The 21,796-nt window shown below is 35.6% G+C and overlaps 2 protein-coding genes across 3 annotated transcripts in view; one reads left to right on the top strand and one right to left on the bottom strand.

The window, feature by feature from the left end:
* Positions 1 to 10,427, bottom strand: part of kank4 (KN motif and ankyrin repeat domains 4) — a 66,537-nt gene extending 56,110 nt beyond the window's left edge. Inside the window, exon 1 of one of the 2 annotated variants that reach the window (XM_051112386.1) lies at positions 10,126 to 10,427. The gene's annotated coding sequence lies outside the window, so the exon portion shown is untranslated. The remainder of the gene's footprint in view (positions 1 to 10,125) is intronic. The other variant, XM_051112389.1, reaches the window with a different exon arrangement.
* Positions 10,428 to 14,458: 4,031 nt separating this feature from the next.
* Positions 14,459 to 21,509, top strand: usp1 (ubiquitin specific peptidase 1). The gene is made up of 9 exons (XM_051113305.1): positions 14,459 to 14,593; positions 14,971 to 15,152; positions 15,250 to 15,376; positions 16,581 to 16,679; positions 16,892 to 17,058; positions 17,175 to 17,824; positions 19,345 to 19,509; positions 19,609 to 19,810; positions 20,330 to 21,509. The coding sequence occupies exons 2-9, from the start codon at positions 14,983 to 14,985 to the stop codon at positions 21,078 to 21,080; spliced, it is 2,331 nt and encodes a 776-aa protein (XP_050969262.1). The 5' UTR covers positions 14,459 to 14,593; positions 14,971 to 14,982; the 3' UTR covers positions 21,081 to 21,509.
* The last annotated feature ends 287 nt before the right edge of the window (positions 21,510 to 21,796 follow it).

The following is a 21,796-nucleotide window of genomic DNA, read 5'->3' as shown; positions in this document are numbered from 1 at the left end:
AAGCCTCAACATTTTTCAAGTGCTGCTCAATGGGTGATGCAACTCATTAAACAGCTATAGTAATATGAGGTACTGTATACATGCTATATGTATGCCACAGTGTATGAAAAGAAGAAAAAGCTGGTGTGGAAAAATAAAATGGCTCACGTTTTGTCTCCTCCATTGCACATCTGTCACTCAGCAAAGAGCTTGTTGTTGCTCTCGGTGTGGGGATTATACTAAAAAAGACCACTAGAACAACCACCACAGTCTTTGACTCAGAAGTCTTTCTCAAATTAAAATAAACGCCTTTGAATGCTTTTGCATGAAATATATACTTCAGGTGTGAAAAATTCCAGGCCGGCACTGGAAGTTACCCTGGGGTGCAATAATAATTAATAACGGGGAAAGGCTGAGTCTGCTATGGTAAATTAGAGAGAATGAGAACAGGATATGGAGAGCATTTTGACCAACTTCAAAGATGATCATGCCAAGTTTTCTCAACAATATTTAAATCTTGCCAGTAGCCCGAAGGTATGAAACAAATAGCAACAAACAAGCTTTTAGTTTATATCATGGATTATATAATGAATGTTAAAGGCAAATCAATTGATTTTACGGTTACTAAGCCTCAGATTACATTTCAGTCAGCAGCAAACTCTAATTATGTCAAATAGTAAATCCAAACGTTAATCTATTTTTCAATTACTCATTCAAATTACTGAATTTTTATTGATATTTCACATTTACATTGCAGGGATTAACCTGAATTGACTTTTTGTAAAAAAAAATAAATAAATGTAGTTCACCCAAGAATGAAAATTCTGTCATGTCGTTTTCAAGACCTTCTTTCATCTTTGGAACCCAAATCGAGATATTTAAAAAAAAAAATCGGAGAGCTTTCTGACCCTGCGTAGACTTCGACACAACATGTTTAAAGCACAGAAAGGTAGTAAGAACATCGTTAAAATAGTCCATGTGACATCTCTGGTTCAACCTTAATATTATGACGCTACGAGAATACTTTTTGTGTGCAAAAAAAATACAATAAATAATAACGACTTTCTTGTCTTCAGTCTTCAGTGTCAGTCTTCGCAGCATGTTCACAAGAGGACGTTCTACGTCAGAATACCGGCTCATGCGTTAGCAGCGTGCTTTACGGTCATGAACGCACATCGTAGACTGACACAGAAGAGTAGAAATTGTTGAATAAAGTCATTATTTTAGTTTTCTTTGCTCACAAAAATGATTGTAGCTTCATAAAATTATGGTTGAACCACTAATGTCACAATCAGCTATTTTATTAATGTCCTTACCTTTCTGGGCCTTGAACATGTCAGTTGTGTCACTGTCTATATATGCAGGGTCTAAAGCTCTTGGATTTCATAAAAAATATTGTAATTTGTGCTCTGCAGATGAACGGAGGTCTTACGGGTTTGGAACGACATGAGGGTGAGTAATTACTGACAGAATTTTCATTTTTGGGTGAAGTATCCCTATAAATTTACTGAAAAAAAAAAAAAAAAAAAAAAAACCCTTGGCAGCTGCGATTGCCCAAAATCATAATTAAAAAGCACCGGCAATATTTCCAGTATTACAACATGGCATATTGGTGCCCGTTTACTTCTAACCACATTTTATATGCAAGCACTTATGTAATATAATGAAATCTGTTTGAACCAAAATGTGTTGTTTTTCTTGTTTTTCATCGTAATTGTTTGGTTTTTACATCCAAATAACATCAGTTTTACAGTTTTTACGCTGTTAAATTAGTAGGTTTGTACTATAACATTTTCACAACTTTTTCTGTACATATCACAAACATTTCGTACATTTCTAAAAGCAGACTAAAATGTTTTGACAGTCTTTCTGAACAGACTCAAAAACTACTGAAAAAGTAAACTACACTGCGCCTCAACAAAACTTTCTCTTTCTTAAGTCTTATAAATATTTGATGAAAAGGCAGAAATATAACAGATTTTTGTTCTTTAACATTTGAATACCGAATAGTGAATATCATATGAAAAGCTGTCATTACCAGTTTTTCATGCCAATAACCCATTCCACCATCATAAATACAAGCAGCAGGTGTAGACATCAAAGCCAAACTAAATAAGAAACAGCTGTAAGACACAACTTAGCAACACAGCAACAGATGCTCATCGTTCATATTAATGCTCAACACCTTATGACTGACAAATCTACTACGTTCGGAAGTGGCAAATTGTCTGACAAGAAGCTTTAAACATCTGACAAAACTAAAGCTCAAACTAACACAAGTAACAAAGCTTTAATTTCTGGTTGCCAGCATGCCAAGCTTTTACTAGGTTACGCTATATTTTCTCATAACAAAGACGTATACAGCGAAGCTTGGTGCCAGACAGGGCATTAATAAAAAAGGATTACCTAAAAACATATTTACATATGACCTACATCTCTGACACTACTACACCCCCAACAGTCTGGATACATTATTGGACTCCACAGAGAAATACTACAGAGCTGCTTTGACAAACAACATCATGCATACTAAAATCTCACAAGGTTCTTCAATATATTCGTTACTCTTTTCTCTTCTCTTCTGCTGACTGCTGCATCAGCTCTCTCCTGGAGACTGCTGACGTCACTGCATAACTAAAAGCACAAGACAGGCGATAGACAAACCCCCATCCTCTGAAGAGTTCACAGTACGTGACAGATCATATCTATAAAGACCTTTATATCCAGCACAAGCTGTGCAGTGGTGAACAAGAATGAAGGTGAGTGTAAAAAAAAATGATTTGATTCCATAACGTGCTAAACTGCAACCCATGTAGCACTAATTGTGTCTTTCTAGTTCAGAGTATAAATCTTTATGACTACCTACATAAATGTCACTGCTGTCATGGAATGATTGTGAAATATGTAGGAAGACTATGTTTTGAAAGTTGCGCAAGGATCTTTTTTATCACTTTAAACAGGAAAGAATTCAGACAAAAACAGGCAAAAGTAGACGCAAACAGACATTATTGCCAGAAGAGGTCAGAAGGTTTTAACTCCTCCATTCAGTATTTTTGTGGACCTCTTTTTCAAGCTTCCTAATAACGGTTAAAAATGGAATTTTAAAGAATTAAAATTGAGTTCACACAATCAACTATAATGATAACATAGAATTTCATTAGAATATCATTAGAACTGAATAGTGCTGTCAAATGATTAATCGCATCCAAAATAAAAGTTTGTGTTTACATAATATATGTGTGTACTATATATATATACATATATATATATATATATATATATATATATATATAAATATATACATACAGGTGCATCTCAATAAATTAGAATGTCATGGAAAAGTTTATTCATTTCAGTAATTCAACTCAAATTGTGAAACTTGTGTATTAAATAAATTCAGTGCACACAGAATGAAGTAGTTTACGTCTTTGGTTCTTTTAATTGTGATGATTTTGGCTCACATTTAACAAAAACCCACCAACTCAACTCAACAAATTAGAATATGGTGACATGCCAATCCGCTAATCAACTCAAAACACCTGCAAAGGTTTCCTGAGCCTTCAAAATGGTCTCTCAGTTTGGTTCACTAGGCTACACAATCATGGGGAAGACTGCTGATCTGACAGTTGTCCAGAAAACAATCATTGACACCCTTCACAAGGACGGTAAGACACAAACATTCATTGCCAAAGAAGCTGGCTGTTCACAGAGTGCTGTATCCAAGCATGTTAACAGAGAGTTGAGTGAAAGGGAAAAGTGTGGAAGAAAAAGATGCACAACCTACCGAGAGAAACACAGCCTTCAGAGGCTTGTCAAGCAAAATCAAATTTGTTGTGAACTTCACAAGGAATGGGAGTTTGCAAGGGTGGAGAAGCTCATAGCCCAAGTTGCTTGAAGTCCAGTGTTAAGTTTCCACAGTCTGTGATGATTTGGGGTGCAATGTCATCTGCTGGTGTTGGTCCACTGTGTTTTTTGAAAACCAAAGTCACTGCACCCGTTTACCAAGAAATTTTAGAGCACTTCATGCTTCCTTCTGCTGACCAGCTTTTTAAAGATGCTGATTTCATTGTCCAGCAGGATTTGGCACCTGGCTACATTGCCAAAAACACCATGGTGTTGGTGTGCTTGACTGGCCAGCAAACTCACCAGACCTGAACCCCATAGAGAATCTTTTCCACATCATTCTAATTTATTGTATATATATATATATATATATATATATATATATATCACAATTAATCATTTGACAGCACTACTGAAAATATAACTGACAACCTGTCTGGTAAGCTGTGTAGACCTCTTTTCCAAGCTTCTTTATGGATGAAAACCATCTTCAGCTTCTCTAAAGCTGAGGAAAGGAGGATTTAGGGGAATATACAACATGCATTTGCTCTTCTACCACATAGTATGCAAAAAGGATAAGTAGGATGTCTAAATATTCTGTGTTCATTATCAGAATTTATCATACAGAAGGCAAACAATACCCAGATGACACACTGCATCTGCTGAGATTCAAAAGTGTGAAACCAGCAGGCAATCTGCTATCCCATGAGGCTACAGAAGCTGCAGAGCTGTCAGATTTAAAAAAAAACAAAATGAAATAAAAATGGTGGTATGGGAAATTGGATGAAACCCGAATACCCCATGTGGCTTTTGCTGGTCCAGGACAATGTGTGAAGACATTATGTGCCTGGATGGATCCCATCAATTGAACTCAACATTTGTTCAAAAGATCAACCGCAAAAAACGCTTAAAAACCAGCATTGAACATTTGCATCCACATACACAAGCCAGCACACATACACATGCCAGTGGAACTGATTTGCTGATACTGCGCTGGATTCGCTGATATAGAGCAAAGCTTATTTACATTCCTCACTCACTATTCGACCCATTTGTGCTGCCTTCACTGATAAACAGTTGGAAAAATAGAATGACAGATTATAGTTTAACTGCCCAATTCCCCACAATGACCATCTCAGTCTATTTTACACTACCATACAAAAGGTTGGGGTCTGTACATTTTTTTTTATGTTTGTGAAAGATGCCCAAGGCTGCATTTATTTGATTTTTTTTTTTTTTTTTAAGTAAAAACAGCAATATTGCGAAATGTCAAATGTTTTTGTGAAATGTTATTCCAGTGATGGCAAAGCTGAATTTTCAGCAGCCATTACTCCAGTTTTCACTGTCACATGATCCTTCAAAAATTATTATAATATGCTGATTTGGTGCTCAATAATCATTTCTTGTTAGTATCTCAGATGAAAACACAAGTCGTTGTGCTGCTTAATATTTCGCATGAAGAACCTTGAACATCCATGGAACCAGAATAGTTTCTTTATAGTCGAAAAAGGTTCTTTAGACTTTTAAAATGTTCTTCCAAATGGTTCTTTTAAGAACTGTTCATGAAAAGGTTCTTTGGGGAACCAAAAATGGTTCTTCTATGGCATCACTGCAAAAACATTGCTGTATTTCTGTCTATGCTGGGTCAGAAAACTTTTGGTCTTCTTCAAAAATATCTTAATTTGTGTTCGTGTTGGAAATATATCAAAGAAAGTGTTTCTACATCTACTCAGTCACATCCAATGGACTCTCAGGGATTTTCTGATATGAGAACACAATAGCATTCAAAATCCGGTCACCTTTTGTGGTTCTGATACAAATCTAAGTTTCGATTTATAAAACAGGAGAACCATGGAAAATCCAATATACAACTACAGTTCACATGTCAGATGACTTGCCTGTGAGTAGCTCTCAAAGAAATCCTTCTGTGTCCACATGGCTGCATACTACATTTTTTTTTTCCTTTATGCACATATGAGGAATACATCTAAAGGGCAGGAGCTGCTTGCAAATTATATCAGCCATTGTTTCCATCTCCGTTCTGTGAGAAATTTCCTTCAGCTGAAAACAATGGACAAGGAATCGCCCCCACAGAGCCTCACATGTGGACCCCCAAGAGACCTCGCTATGCCAAATTCCATAACCTCCACAACGAGCTCTCTCATGCCCACCAATTCAGACATCCAAGATGTAAGAAACGTACAATACAACCATTTTGGTGTAACAGCAAGAGACTATATCTGGTAGATTTAAAGTACCCCAATAGAGTCTCTCTAGGCATTGTCCCACTAAGGGCCTGTTTTAGAGCTCTACCAGGTCATGGAATTACAGTCACTGGTGCAAGAAGCCCACATGACTGATCACAAGAGTAAAAATATGACCATTTAATTCTCTAGTAAATGTCTCCTGGGTTTACTAGATGTTGCTTTAATGATCCACAGACGAGCATAATCAAATAAATAAATGAACACACAAATAAACATAAAAATCTACAACTAAATTCAACAAATGAATAAATAAATTGGCCTTCATCACAATACTTGACATGTAGTGGCTTCTGGCCAGCTGTATTTAGGAAATTTATGGACAAAAACCTGTCAGAAATAAATAAATGTTTGTGCTGAAACAACACAGGACCAGCAAAATCACAGAGGAAGGTTTAGTATTTCTGTAATCCTCAGAATGATGGTAAACTTGAAAACTTGCACACTCTTTAGGGAGTCAGAGCTCCTGGGTGGCCCTTAGGTCACATGTTTAATGCACCTCTGCATTCCTGAATACATCAAACAGCTTCTAGGTTCTAAGGGAGACATTACATGTGCAAAGGCAGTGAGCCAATTATACAAAGACATGCAAGGGGGTTAATAATTTCATCTTTTTTAGAGGAATATTTAGGTCAGGTAAACTATGAAAATGCAACAGCAATTTTCAGCATGCGATCGGTGCAACACAAATTAGGCTTCTCAGTTTGCTAAATAAATTATCTACAAATAAGTTTTGTGATACACTTGTGATCTGCAAATTTATAATAAACTAATGCATAACATTGACTAGTAAAAAAAAAATGTTTTTTCAATCACCGACCTGAATCTAACTGCAAAAACAGCTCAGCAGCGATGTTGCATAACGTGCCTGCAAGTTAATGTCTATCTGGTTAATTGTTGTTTTGTTAATGTTTTTTGTCCTAGAAGCATATGGGCAGGGGTGCACATAAGTTTTTCAGCCTGGTTCTCATAAGAGCACATGGAGATTTGGTTTGGTCCTCACACTGCACATAGTGAGACCTATTAAATATAACTATAAAAAATTAATGAATTATAATGATAATAATATTATTGCACTTTATTTCATTTTTCAAATAAAATAAGCGAAATAATAAAGTACAATAATACTATAATATTTTTGAGTAAAAAGGGAATATCTATTTGGTGTTTTTGCATTTTTCTTGAAAGGACAGTGGAGATATGACAGGAAGTGAGTGGGAGAGAGAGAGGGGGACAGGGTTGGGAAAGGTCCACGAGGCAGGACTCGAACTCGGGACACCCGAAGCGCAACTGCGCTATATGTCAGCACAGTGCCCGATAATAAAAAGGGATTATTAAATAAAAGATACAATTATTTTATAGTAAACCTAAAAATAAAATGCTAATATTTACTAATTTGCTATTTTTTAATGAATTTTCATCATTTTTAAACTTAAAATCAGCAAGCTTTTATTTTTGCGGGTTGCTGGCAAGGAAGTATACACAGCTGCCAGGTTTAATGCTGTGGATAGAAGAGAGTCAGTGAATGAAATGTCACAGTTTTACACTGTGCTTTGAAAATGCCAGCGGATAGCCTAAATTTATGCTTTCAGTTTGAACAGAAATTTTATGCAGTACTACAGTTTGTTATCCTAAAATTGTAATGGTGCATTAACAGCTGTCAACCATGTCAGTACACAAATGAGCGCTCTGAACTTATTTACACAGCGCATTTTTTATTTAGGTCACGCATGCGCACCTGCAAACCACTTAATCTTAATAGTCCACCGCTACCCAGGCACACACATTCGTAAGGCGATTGCATTTTGGGTTTTAACTTATCCCTAAGGGCTGGAAACAAAACTCCTGAATCCGTGAGTTGTTTTCATCATCTTTTTCAAACTCCTCCTAGACCACTGGGCTGATCTTCACCAAATTAGGCACACAACATCTAGAGACGGTGCTGGCAAAAACGTATCAATAGAATTTCAATTTGTCAAAGCATTGCAAAATTATTAGTGCTCTTAACAGCCTGGCGTCATTTGTTTTTCATAAACAGACCCATACCTTCTGAACGCAATGTCCAACCTTAGACACCATAGACCACAGGACATTTTTAGGATGCACACCAAGTCACATTAAAAGGGTTAAAAAGTAAATTCAAAAGTATTAGACATTTTAACAGAAAAATCAAAGCTGTGACCTGCATGACAAGAAATCTTTTAGATTAGATCTATCAGTTTCCATCAGTTTGAATGATAAATAAATGCTTAGAACCAGTTCGGTTGTAGAACTATGGTGCACTGATAATATAGTTGTATGTAATTGCTTTACGAGTAGTCTATTTGTTTACTAACTCTGTGAAATGCTTATAGATCATTAAAAGTTATTTTAACTTTTATATATCCCAATATTATTAAAAAACAAATTTGTCAATGATTAAGTATGTTTTATAATCATTTTAAAAAATCTTTTTTTATTTGGGATAATAATAGCATATATTTTTTAATATTTCTTTTTTAAATTTTTTAGTGTTGTTGTATGAACATCAACAAACAAACAGTGTTAAACTGCAAGAATATAAGCAGACAGTTCGTTTTCATATAACCTAAAAATGGCCCTCGAACTACTAGATTAGTTACCCTACTTGTTGTCTAAAATACAAGTTTGTTCTGTGTAATTCGTCTAAAAATAATACATGATATATTTATTTAAGTGTTTTCTTGACATTAGTTTCAGTTCTGCAAAACATTGCAAATCGGAGAACAAGCAAATCAGTTTACAAAAATACATCCATTAAAAGGATACAGATGATAAAAATAAATGCTAAAAATAAAAAAGAACTTTAAATAAATAAAGCTTTAAACTGCAAATGATATCTTCATTTGAAACTGTCCTGACATGCAATTTTTTTTATTTAAATCTAACATTAAAATAAATTTGCTTTACAAATCAGTACTTCACATTGACACCTGTGTATTTCACCAAACCCTAGTTATCAATATTCAAAACAGACTTTACAGTAAATAAAAAAAAAAGACAAAGAGACTTAAAATCACCCTGATGACTGCTGCTTGGTAGAAAACCCTGTTAAAACTTATATATAGAGATTTTATAAACATCCACAAATCAGACATAGATCACCCCCTAACCAAATTAGGGGGATCTGACACCCCCTCCCCCACATATGCTCCATAATCTGCACACTGTGAGAAGAAATTGACTGTCTATGCTCTGTAATGAGGTCATGTTTTTTGTCAGGTGAACAGGTGAATAAAATTTGGACTGTCCAATGCATATCTGTTTTGTTCCCGCCTGAACAGAAAGCAATTCGTGTTGCTACAGTCAACATACAGTTTAGAAAATGCATAGCAAATGAATCCGAAAGCTGCTCCGTTGCGCCTGCAACTAGCAGGAAAGCACGCTCTGCACGCGAATCAAACAGAAACCTTTTTACATGGCAGCTCATATCTCGCCTCGGGCATCGCGGGATATCACATAGATCTCGACCAGCTGAGCTCACCGTCTCCGGGTCGCTGCAAATGAGCCAGTCACCATCGCGAAATAACCGAGCCTGACTACTGAGCAGCACTGCAGACGCGCAAGCCCTAGCAGCCCAGCGTCACGAACGCAGTAGTGCTGCACTACGGCACGGTTAAACGCATCGCTCCCTGCTCGCATGTCTGGCATCTCTGCCAGATTGACACGCTGCTCGACATTACGACAACCCAGCGGGGAGGTAAACTGAAACAGCCCAGCCAAGCGCGGAATGAGATGATCTGTGCTATGAGACATGGGCTGCCTACCTAGACAGCATTAAGGTGGCCAGAAATGCTGTCAAGGTGGCAACAGCAAAGCAATGAAGAATGTAGTCCAGTCTAGAAATATTGAATTATTACTAGAAGAACTGCCTCAAAAGCTCAACAAGAAACGAAAAGGGTGGTTTAAAGGGATGGTGGGTGGGATCTACAAAGGTGTGCTGCATTCTCCAAAGGTAAACAAGAGAAAAGTTGAATAATGGAGCTGACAGACATGGAATGTATTATCTCACATCACTTACCTCAGTCTCTGGGGGGCCCTTATTTTTTCCTAGGCACTGCAGAGGTGAGGCAGACCTTCAAGGAAATCCAGCACAGGGAGGAAGCCGCAACCAGCTGCAACGGCGGTAGAGGCACTCCTCGCTCCCCTACACACACATACACACACTCAGCCTCGGAGGCTGCGATACTGTTGTTATTGAGGTTTGTGGAAGGGGATGGCAGAAGGCTCTCATAACAAGCGCTATACTGTGAGCCTGAACACACCCCCTCCTGCAGAGCTCATCCAATGGCAGTCAGAGGGTCAGACACACAAACACACACACACACAGCAGCATCAGCCAACACCCCCTGTCCAGCTTCTCCATCACATTCAAATGCTTGAGGATTACAGCTGAGTGATAAAAGATTAAACTGGTGTTTAACCATTTGCCTATATGTATGCTACTTGAGCTGTGCCTCAAGAACTGACATCATCTCTATGTGCGTGTGTGTGTGTGTATTGTGTGTCACTGACACTGAGGTAGGTTTAGTGTGGTAAAGTGATTTAAAAAACAGCACACAGCTCAGCTGGGGCTGAAAAGAGTGCAGGACATGCCTCTCATTCTTTGAGCGCGCTGGTCTATTTCTCCGCATTTCCAGACTCAAAGCTTCTTCCCAAGGCTGTTTTTTTCTCTGAAAGTGACTGCGTTCTGCAAGGATTCACGGTTAACACTGTAGGGAAATGGAAAGAGGTGCATTTCTTCAGGTTTCTACCTACATTCACAGATGTAAGTACATAGTAATTCAAGAATTTATATTTGGCTTTTAGGGGGAGAGCAGGGCTAGGTGTCACAATATTTATTGCATTTTAATAATGCATAATACATGTGCATAAATGTTTTGAGGTAGTTTCTGTTTGGAAATAAAAATGGATTAAACAACACAAAAAGGTCGAGCCGACCAAATAATGTAAATATAAAGAAAAATAATTCAGTATATTATTTTATAAAAAAAATAATTTAAAAATTAAAATATATAATAATGATAAAATCACTACCAGTCAAAAGTTTTTGAACAGTAAGATTTTTAATGTTTTTAAAGAAGTCTCTTCTGCTCACCAAGCCTGCATTTATTTGATCCAAAGTACAGCAAAAACAGTAAAATTTTGAAATATTTTTACTATTTAAAATAACTTAATTTAAAATTGTAAAATGTAATTATTCCTGTTTATTTCAGCATCATTACTCCATTACTTTTTATTATTATCAATATTTAAAACAGTTTATTATCAGTTTAGTTATTATTATGTTGAAAACAGCTTAGCTGATTTTTTTTCAGGATTCTTTGATGAATAGAAAGATCCAAAAATCAGCATTTGTCTGAAATAAGACGCTTTGCAGCATTATACACTATACTATTCAAAAGCTTGGAGTCAGCTATTAATATTTTTATTTATCAAGGATGCTTGAAATTGATCAAAAGTGATGAATGTATAATGATTAAATGCTGTTCTTCCAAACTTTATATTCATCAAAGAAACCTGAAAAATTCTACTCATGTTATGTTTTCAATATAATAATAATAATAAATGATTTTTGAGCAGCAAATCAGAATATTAGAATGATTTCTGAGGGATCATGTGACTGGAGTAATGATGCTAAAAATTCTTTGAAATCAGAGGAATACATTACATTTTAAAATATATTCAAATAGAAACAGTTATTTTAAATAGTACAAATATTTCAAACTTTTACTGTTTTTGGATCAAATAAATGTCTTGGTGAGCAGAAGAGACTTCTTTAAAAACATTACAAACTTACTGTTCAAAAACTTTTGACTGGTAGTGTATAATATTAATTATAAACTCATTTTGTGCCATTTAAATACAAGATATTAAACATGTGTGACAACTTGCCACAACTGCAATTATTTTTGTCCTAAAAACAGTTCAACCACCATTAACATTTGCCTGAATGCATCTGTGGTTTCTGATATATAGCCTTTTTGACAACTAGCCTCAAACACTTCTACATGCATTTACATACACACACACACTCAGAAAAGAAAATCATATTCTAAGTAAGCGGACCCAAATGATCAGCAGATGCTAATGTGATTTGAGTGCTGTGAGATCAGCTTCCTCAAGCACATCTACAGATTAGATGTGTCTGTATAATACGTACATGGACAGGTGAATTGACATTCCACTGTAGTGACAGCTGTGTCCAGTTGTGTAATCTGCTACACTCCATATAACACTATTCTACACAGCATTTTATCATTGTTACACAGTATTTTGACCTCTTATATCAAACTTCACTGTTTAATTTTGCATCACATGACTATGTATTGCACTAAAATAGTCACAAACCTAAATAAGCAACCATTTACAACATCTATAAATGAGCAGAAAAAGGTAAGTGGAAAAAAAATTCAAAAGTGTTATTTGTAAATATGTATCTCACATAGAAACATTCCTATTTTGAATATGAGAAAAAGAAATAAAGTAGATAGGTCAGGGGTGTCCAAACTCTGTCCTGGAGGGCCACTTTTATACAATACAGATTGTGTCAAAGCAGCCTTACAGTATCAAACAGGAAAATATTTTGTCAATAATGCAATGACAGTTCATCATTGATTCAGTGATGTCATCGTTCAACTCAATTCAGTTCTATTCAAAATTGTCTGTGCAGTCAAGTTTACAGCAAGGAACCAAAACTCCATCTGTGACAGAAATGGAGGGAAAAAACCTTGGGAGAAACCAGGCTCAGTCAAGCTCAGTCAGATCTCCTCTGGCCAGATGAAACCAGAATGGTGTGGTTTAGTTCCAGGCTGCAACACAAGTCAGATTGTGCTCCAACTTGCCTGAGTACACCAGCCTGGACGTTTATAGTATGCGTATAAAACCTTGATTAGCTGATTCAGGTGTTTTTAAGTGGGGTTGGAGCTGAACTCTGCAGGACTAGACACCCCTGATGTTGATGGTTGCTGATTGAATGGCCCAGTTAGCTTTGTTCATGCACTGTTCTTGATGTCCATCTGCTGGTGAAAGATAAGAAATACACTACCAGTCAAAAGTTTTTGAACAGTAAGATTTTTAATGTTTTTAAAGAAGTCTCCTCTTCTCACCATACCTGCATTTATTTGATCCAAAGTACAGCAAAAACAGTACATTTTTGAAATATATTTACTATTTAAAATAACTCTTTTCTATTTGAATATATTTTAAAATGTAATTTATTTCTGTGATCAAAGCTGAATTTTCAGCATCATGACTCCAGTCTGTGGTATCACATGATCCTCGAGAAATTATTCTAATATGCTGATTTGCTGCTCAAAACACATTTATTATTTTTATTATTATGTTGAAAACAGTTTCAGGTTTCTTTGATGAATATAAATATAAATATAAATCTTTTGTAAGATTATAATCTTATCATCATTAGTCTCTATCATCACTTTTGATCAATTTAAAGCATCCTTGCTAAATAAAACTAATAATTTCTATACTATATTATAAATAGTAAAAAAAAAAAAAAAAAAAAAAAAAAAAAATCAAAATATTACTGCTTTTGCTGTATTTTGGATCAAATTAATGCAGGCTTAGTTGGCAGACTTTAAAAAACATTACTGTTCAAAAACTTAAAATAAAATTTCAAATAAATATTTATTTATAAAATAAATATTTATTTTCATATTATTTTAGAATTAAAAAAAACAAATATTTGTTTTATTTTATTTGTGTTGTTACTGTTATTATTAATGATCTAGCCAGTTATGTTGCAGTTTCTTGCGCTCACGTTTTTAAATTTGACATCATAGATAACTGTAAAATGAAAAAAATATATATATAAAAAATATAATATTAATATTTTTCTCGTTCTCGGCCTGTGTCCATTTTAAGTCATCAGTATTTTGAGACAATTTTAAAGACGATTTTAAAGATATGCAGTCAGGATGATGTTAAAAAAAATCTACACTTTAAAATATTTTAACCAAATAATCGATTTATTTTTTTACAAAATGACCATCTATGCTTCCATTTGTACCGTCGTCCAGGCGGTTTCCCTCCTTATTTTACGCTGATCCAGATTCAGCCTTCTAATCACAAACCCAAACTGGAAGGCGGTTACAAACCCGCATAATGCTGATCTCAGATCAGTTTAAAATGGGAGTCCACACGCTTGTCAGACGACGTAGTTGTCCAAAATAATGCCAGCAATAATATCTTCGTTTTTAGTCATGATTTTGAGAAAAACAATATTGTAATAATCAAAATAACGTATTTAATAATACAATTCGCGGCGTTGCCCCTTCTTTAATTTCACACAGTTAATTCGACCATCCCATTTTTGCTCAGGCAGCAGCAGAGGAGTCTCAGTAGTGGAAAAAGAAGCGCCAAGTTCTACAGTAGACGCGGTTGTCAAGTTTGTGTATATTTAAAACGAAACTGCGTACTTGGGATTGTGTTTTGCGAAAATGTAACACATGCATAATAAGACTTCTTAGGTAAGACCATTAAATTTAGTTCTGTTTTATTACGTAACTCTGAAGCACTGTTGCTGAAAACGAACGCGCATGTTGTGTGGGCTGGGCGGCTACTTAGTTAGCCACACTGCTATATATGTGTCTTCATTCACTTGAATCAAAAATGATCAAACTAAGACTCTCAAGATCAAATGACGTGAATATTTAACGATAATCGTTAACGTATAAATAAAAGGTTGACATTTAAAGTCATATTTATAGCAGAAAACGCTTCTGTTACTTTTTAGGGTACAGCAGAGCTTAAGGCTTTCCCGCGGTTCGTGGCTGCTCGTAAATGTTTTGATTGAGTTTGTTTCGTTCTTTGACGTTTGCTTCGGTTTCTCATTCAACTTCTGTAGTGAATAGTTAAAATGCCCGGGCTGCATAGCGAAGGTGGAGTTGTGGCTGCAGCAGGCAGTCCTGTGAAGAAGAGCAAACTCTCTCTAAAGTTCTTCCAGAAGAAGGACACCAAACGAGCCCTGGACTTTTCAGAGGCCCCGGCAGAAGACAACAGTACCGCAGAGCCAGAAGAGACTACTAAGTATGAAATGTTGTTATTAGGTTATTAAAATAGAGATGATGTTTAAAACATATGTTTGAGATATCATATTAATTTTTCCTAATTGTTCTCACTTAAGTCATGACCAGGTTGTGCCAATGCCCTGCCCTTCATCTCCTCTCACTAGTGAGAAGCGTGAGAGCCTTGTCCCCTTCGTTGGGCTTAATAATTTGGGGAACACCTGCTATCTGAACAGCATCCTTCAGGTATGTTGTTCTGCTTATTTACTGTTCATTTCGTAGAACGGTATTTGGCTGAGATACAACTATTTGAAAATCTGGAATCTGAGGGTGCAAAAAAAAAAAAAAAAAAAAAAAATCAAAATATTGAGAAAAGTTGTCCAAATTAAGTTGTTAGCAGTGCATATAGATTTGGTGTACTTACTGTAGGAAATTTACAAAATATCTTCATGGAACATGATCTTAACTTAATATCCTAATGTTTTTTTTTTTTTTTTTAATATATATATGTATATCCTAATGTTCATAAAAGAGAAATCAATCATTTTGACCTATACAATGTGTTTTTGGTTATTGCTACAAATATATCCATGCTACTTAAGACTGGTTTTGTGGTGCAGGGTCACACACACACACACACCTACCTTGTGTTTCCATGTTTTTTGGGGACTTTCCATAGGCGTAATGGTTTTTATACTGTACAAACCGTATTTTCTATTGCCCTACACCTACCCTACACCTAAATCTAGCCCTCACAGGAGACTGTGCGTACTTTTCCTTTCTCAAAAACACTTATTCTGCATGATGTTTCCGCATGGGGACCTAAAAAATGTCCCCACAAGGTCAAAATTTACTGGAATTACTATCCTTGTGGGGACATTTGGTCTCCATAACGTGATAAATACTAGGTACACACACCAATTTTTTATTTTATTTTTTACAAATATTATATATTTATATATATATATATATATATATATACATACATATACATATATATACATATATATATAAATTCATTTTAATTTAATAAAAAATAAATAGATACTATTTTACACACACACACACACACACATATATATATATATATATATATATATATATAATTACAATTCATTTTATTAAGTAGAAAATAAGATTTTATAAAATAAAAAAAAAAATTTTAAAATGTATATATTTTTTACATTTATAAATGTATATATGTGTGTAATTTCATAAAATTATATATATAATTTTATAATATGAAAATTTGTATAAAATTAAATAAATATATATATATATATATATATATATATATATATATAACTTTATAAAATGTAACATTCATTTTATTTAATTATTTATTTTATAATAATTATTTATTCTTTAAATAAATAAAAGTTTTATAAAACTATATATTACAGTTTGGATCCCACTAATCAAAAAGTTTTACCGTTCTTACAAATTTCAGGTCTTATATTACTGTCCTGGTTTTAAAGAGACCATCAAATCTTTGTGTCAGTTGGCTAAGCTGAAAGACAAACAGCAAGAAGATGGTGCCAAAAATGAGGTTGGTAAATTTCAGCTTTTAAGAGGCAATTTGTTTTGCGTCACTTTTTGATATAAATATATGTTAGTACTAATAGCTTCCATTTAGGAAAAATGAAGTCATCTTAGAAGCAGCTGTTACTCCGATAAATGTACAGAATAGTTAGTCATGTTACAATTGTTGCATGTACTATAATTGATTGCATTAAACATTGCATGTTTTTATGTTGTCAGGGGGACACTGGTGAGAACACCCTTCCTGTTCCCTTGGAGTTGCTGGGAAGTTTTCACAGCCTCATCTCATCTGTGGAACAACTGCAATCCAGCTTCCTGCTTAACCCAGAAAAATACAGTGACGGAGAGCTTGCCACCCCACCTCGCAAGCTGCTTAACACACTCAGGTAATGCAGAGCATCATTCAGCAACATTAAAAAGACATTTAATCCTCTCAGGGAGTTTTTCTTGCCACTTTTATCTTGAGTTTCCAAAACAAACCTGTTTAATTTCTCTATTGCAGGCAGCTTAATCCAATGTATGAGGGTTACTTGCAGCATGATGCACAGGAGGTGTTACAGTGCATACTTGCGAGCATCCAGGAGGCCTGTGACAGTATTAAAAAAGAGCAAATAGACAGCCAGAAGGATAGCACAATGAGCAACGGAATGGGGGAGTCTACCCACGAGGATGACGGGAACTCTGATGGCCAATTGAGCGGAAAGAGAAAGAGCGACACTGAAGCAGGCAATGCTAAGAAAAAGCCAAAATCTCAAAGCAAATCCAAGAAAAATGAGGAAAACATGCCTATGACCCGCTCAAAGCGAAAGTCCTCCAATGACATAACCACAGAGAGTTCTGAGCAGAGGAATGGAACAGAGGAGCTAGAGAGGGACAAAGGGAGCACCACAGAGGAGGAGAAGAATGACAGTCCCCCGAAAGAGGTGGGCAAGAGGACAAGGAGAGGGAAGCTGGGCTGGTTGAAACCATCTGGGAAGCAGCCTAGCATTTTCTCGAAGTTCCGCAGCATGGGGCGAATTAGTTCACATGTAGGAGGGAAAGGGGAGACCAAGGAGAAATCAGATTGTAGTGTCCAAGAGAAGCAAGAGAAGGATACTTCAGATAACGAGAGCAGAACTCAAGACGTTAAACAGAGTCTGGAAAAGAATAAAGGTAAATATATTACATAAAATGTATTAATAATTGGGGAAACCTATATACACTGCCATTTAAAAGTTTGGGATAAGTAAGAGTTTTAATGTTTTTAAAGAAGTTTCTTATGCTCATCAAGGCTGCGTTTATTTGATTAAAAATACAGAAAAAAAAAATTAATATTGTGAAGTATTATTAGAATGTAAAATAACATTTTTCTATGTTAATATACATTACAGTCTAATTTATTCCTGTGATCAAAGCTGAGTTTTCAGCAGCATTACTCCAGTATTCAGTGTAATATGCTGATTTATTTTTTTGGAACCTGTGGATCTTTTTTTCAGGATCCTTTGAATAAAAAGTTAAAAAGAACAACATTTATTTAAAATAGAAGTCGTTTATAACAATGTATAGTGCCATTCAAAAGCTTGTGGTTAGTACATTTTTTTTTTTTTTTTTTTTTTTTTTTTTTTTCAGTAAGGATGTGTTAAATTGATTAAAAAAAAAAATTGATAGCAAAGACTTGCTTAGAAAAGATTTTTATTTTGAGTAAATACTGTTGTTTTTAACTTTTTATTCATCAAAGAATCCTGAAAAGTATCACAAGTTCCAAAGAAACATTTGGCAGCACAACTGTTGGCAAAGTAGACAATTCTAATAATAAATCAACATATTAGAATGTGACACTGAAGACTGGAATAATGGCTGATGAAAATTCGCTTTGCATCACAGGAATAAATTATAAAGTATATTTAAATAGAAAACAACATTTCATAATATTAGTTTTTTTTTTTTGTTTTTTTTTTTTTTTTTTTTTTTAACAAATAAATGCAGCCTTGATGAGCATAAGAAACTTTAAAAAAATTACAAGTTACAAGTCTTACTGATCCCAAACTTTTGAATGGCTGTTAAAAAGGTTTAAACCGAGACAAAAATATAATTATCGTGGCACAAATGAAGACTTTATTCCTTTGTTTTAGGTAAACTGTGAACTGACAATTTGTTCCCACAACCTAATTCATTCCCTCACTTCAGTAAATTGCAACCACATTGTAGTAATTTGTTTTTTTGTTTTTATTTAATTTAATTAAAAATGATGTGTATGTATATATATATATATACATATACACACACACACACACACACACACACACACACACAGTCAACATTTGAAGTGGATCAAAAAAAAGTTCATCAAAGTTGTCCTAAGACAAGAACAGGTATTCTTTTTGGTTTTAGGACAAAAGGTTGACTACTGTATATATATTAGGGTTGCTCTTGACCATTTTTCTGGTTGACTAGTAGTTGTTCATTTTAAGCATTAGTCGACTATTAGTCGCACATTTATTAATAAACTATATAAATCATAATAGCATAATCTGAGTGACTAATAAAATTTTGGTCTACCAAGCCTCTTCTTGTTAGTTAGTCAAATATTATGGGGCAGCCCTGATATACTTTTAATTATTTTTTTTTTTACTGCATGTAAATTTGTGATCAATAACTTTTATAACTAAAAAATCTGTCTGTTATTTAATTAGAGCAATCAGGCCTGAATGTGCTGAAGTGGATGTTCCAGGGCCAGCTGGTGCTGCGGACACGCTGCCTAGAATGCGAGTGTTTCACAGAGCGACGAGAGGACTTTCAAGACATCAGCGTACCTGTGCAAGAGGACGAGAACAGCTCCTCTGACTCCGATAAAGGGAGTGAGTACATAGTGTTTGAATCCATCTGTGTTTGCATTTATCAGTCAACACACTTTGATGCTGGTTTGATAAGTTTATAATCATATCCTCTTTTTTCAGTTTCTCCAGATCCCAAGCCTGAGCTGAAAACTCTAAAGTGGGCCATGTCTCAATTTGCTTCTGTGGAGCGGATTGTGGGTGAAGATAAATACTTCTGTGAGACCTGTCATCACTACACAGAAGCTGAGAGAAGTCTTCTGTTTGACAAAACGCCAGAAGTCATCACAATCCACCTGAAATGCTTTGCTGCCAATGGCTCTGAGTATGTATCCTCTACTGATTGTAATGCTTAGTTGACTTTAATAGAACCCTGAAGGACACAGTAAATTGCACCCAATATCCAAACAAGCTGAATAAATAAGCTTTCCATTGATGTATGGTTTGGTAGGATAGGACAATATTTGGCCGAGATAGACCTATTTGAAAATCTGGAATCTGAGGGTGTAAATAAAATCTAAATATTGAGAAAATCTCCTTTAAAGTGGTCCAAGTTCTTAGCAATGCATATTACTAATCAAAGATTTTGATATATTTACAGTTTACAAAATATCTTCATGGAACATGATCTTTACTTAATATCCTAATGATTTTTGGCATAAAAGAAAAATCAATAATTTTGACCCACACGGTGTGTTTTTGGCTATTGCTACAAATATACCTGTGCTACTCATGACAGGTTTTTGTCACATTGTTTTCACATATTTTGTCACATATTTTATTCAGTCTTGTTACCAATGTTACCAGTGTGTTTTAAGAAGTTGGTACAATCTTCACTTTTTAGGATGGACCCTTATGCTGGCCTTTCCAAGGTGAACACTCCTCTGCAGACCCCTCTTAAACTTTCCTTGCACGAGTGGTGCACTAACCCTGATTCTCCAGACCAGAGCCATAACTACGAGCTCTTCGCCGTGGTCATGCACAGCGGAGTAACCATCAGCAGCGGTCACTACACCACCTACATCCGCATGATGGATCTCCATCGCACCACTCTCAAGCTTCAGTCTCAGGATGAAGAGCAAGAACGAGACCGAGAAGAAGACACCAAACAGAAGAAAGAGGAGGTACCTCAAACAGAGTACGATGACGGTGAGGTGTCTTTCAGCTTGTCTGGCAGAGGCCGAAATGTGGCTAGAGCCACAAGCATGTCCAGCAAAGCAGGAAGCAAGAGGTCCTCCGAAAGTGTTGGACTTTTAGGAGGACAAAGGAGCATCACCAGTTATGAGCTCAGCAACAGCAATCAAACCAATCCAGAGAAGGCTTCCAGCTTGGCCAGTCGTGCCACCGGCTCTCTGCTTCAGAACGCAGTGAAGAAGGAAACCGAGGAAGAGGGAGCTGATGCTATGGGCGACGGGACCCAAGTGAGTTTTGACCTCGCTCTGCGAAACCTTTTGGACTTTGAGGGAAAGTGGATGCTGTTTGATGACTCCGAAGTGAGGCTCTTTGAAGAAGAGGACTTCCTCAGAGCGTGTTCCCCCGAGACGTGCTCCACCTCTACGCCCTACCTGCTCTTCTACAAGAGAGTCTCTCAGTAAAAACAACCGATTGGACTGTTTACAAAGTTTTACTGGTAAGACGTGGACTATGAAAGTACATTTGCAGGTAACTGGAAAAGCAAGTCGGGATGTGTTAATAGTCCATGTGTATGTGTATGTTTGTGTAACAAGTGTCAGTCAGTGAAAAGCCGATGTGAATCTTTCAAGGCCATGACATTTGCTGCCACTTTTTTTTTTTTTTTTTTTCTATTACTGTTTTTGTACTTTACTCTCTTCTTGTTGCATCTGCTTTTCAGTGACCTTCATGCAAATGCACCTTGGCACTTACTGTGCACGTGACCGTTTTCTTATACTTTCAAGCATTCCATAGAAGCTCTAATGATAAGCACAAAATTATTTCTTGTGCACTGAAATTTTATATTTTTTTAAAAGATCATTTCTTGCTTCTTTGGGGTTTGTCTAAAGTATGAATTTGCATTTTTGAAATCCTTTTTTTGGAAGATATTACTAATAGGATACAAACCCAAAGTCGATTTCAAAGTCTCCATTTTTGATACCAGAAGGCACATATGTTTTGTTCCCTGGCACAGACTATTTGCACAGCGAATCAAATTTAGTTCGAAAGGTGGTCGACCTTGAAAGTACAGCGTGTATTAATTGCCTATAAATGCCCACAGGGATAAAGTGACCTATTTTTCTAGTTTTATAGTTTATCAGCCATACCTCAGTCCAGTCTAAGAAGCTTTTGTTTTCCG

Source organism: Labeo rohita, chromosome 6, assembly GCF_022985175.1.
Source record: "Labeo rohita strain BAU-BD-2019 chromosome 6, IGBB_LRoh.1.0, whole genome shotgun sequence".
In the NCBI taxonomy this organism is placed as follows: Eukaryota; Metazoa; Chordata; class Actinopteri; order Cypriniformes; family Cyprinidae; genus Labeo; species Labeo rohita.
Note: the sequence above shows the minus strand (reverse complement) of the source record. Positions and strands in the feature narration are given on the sequence as shown.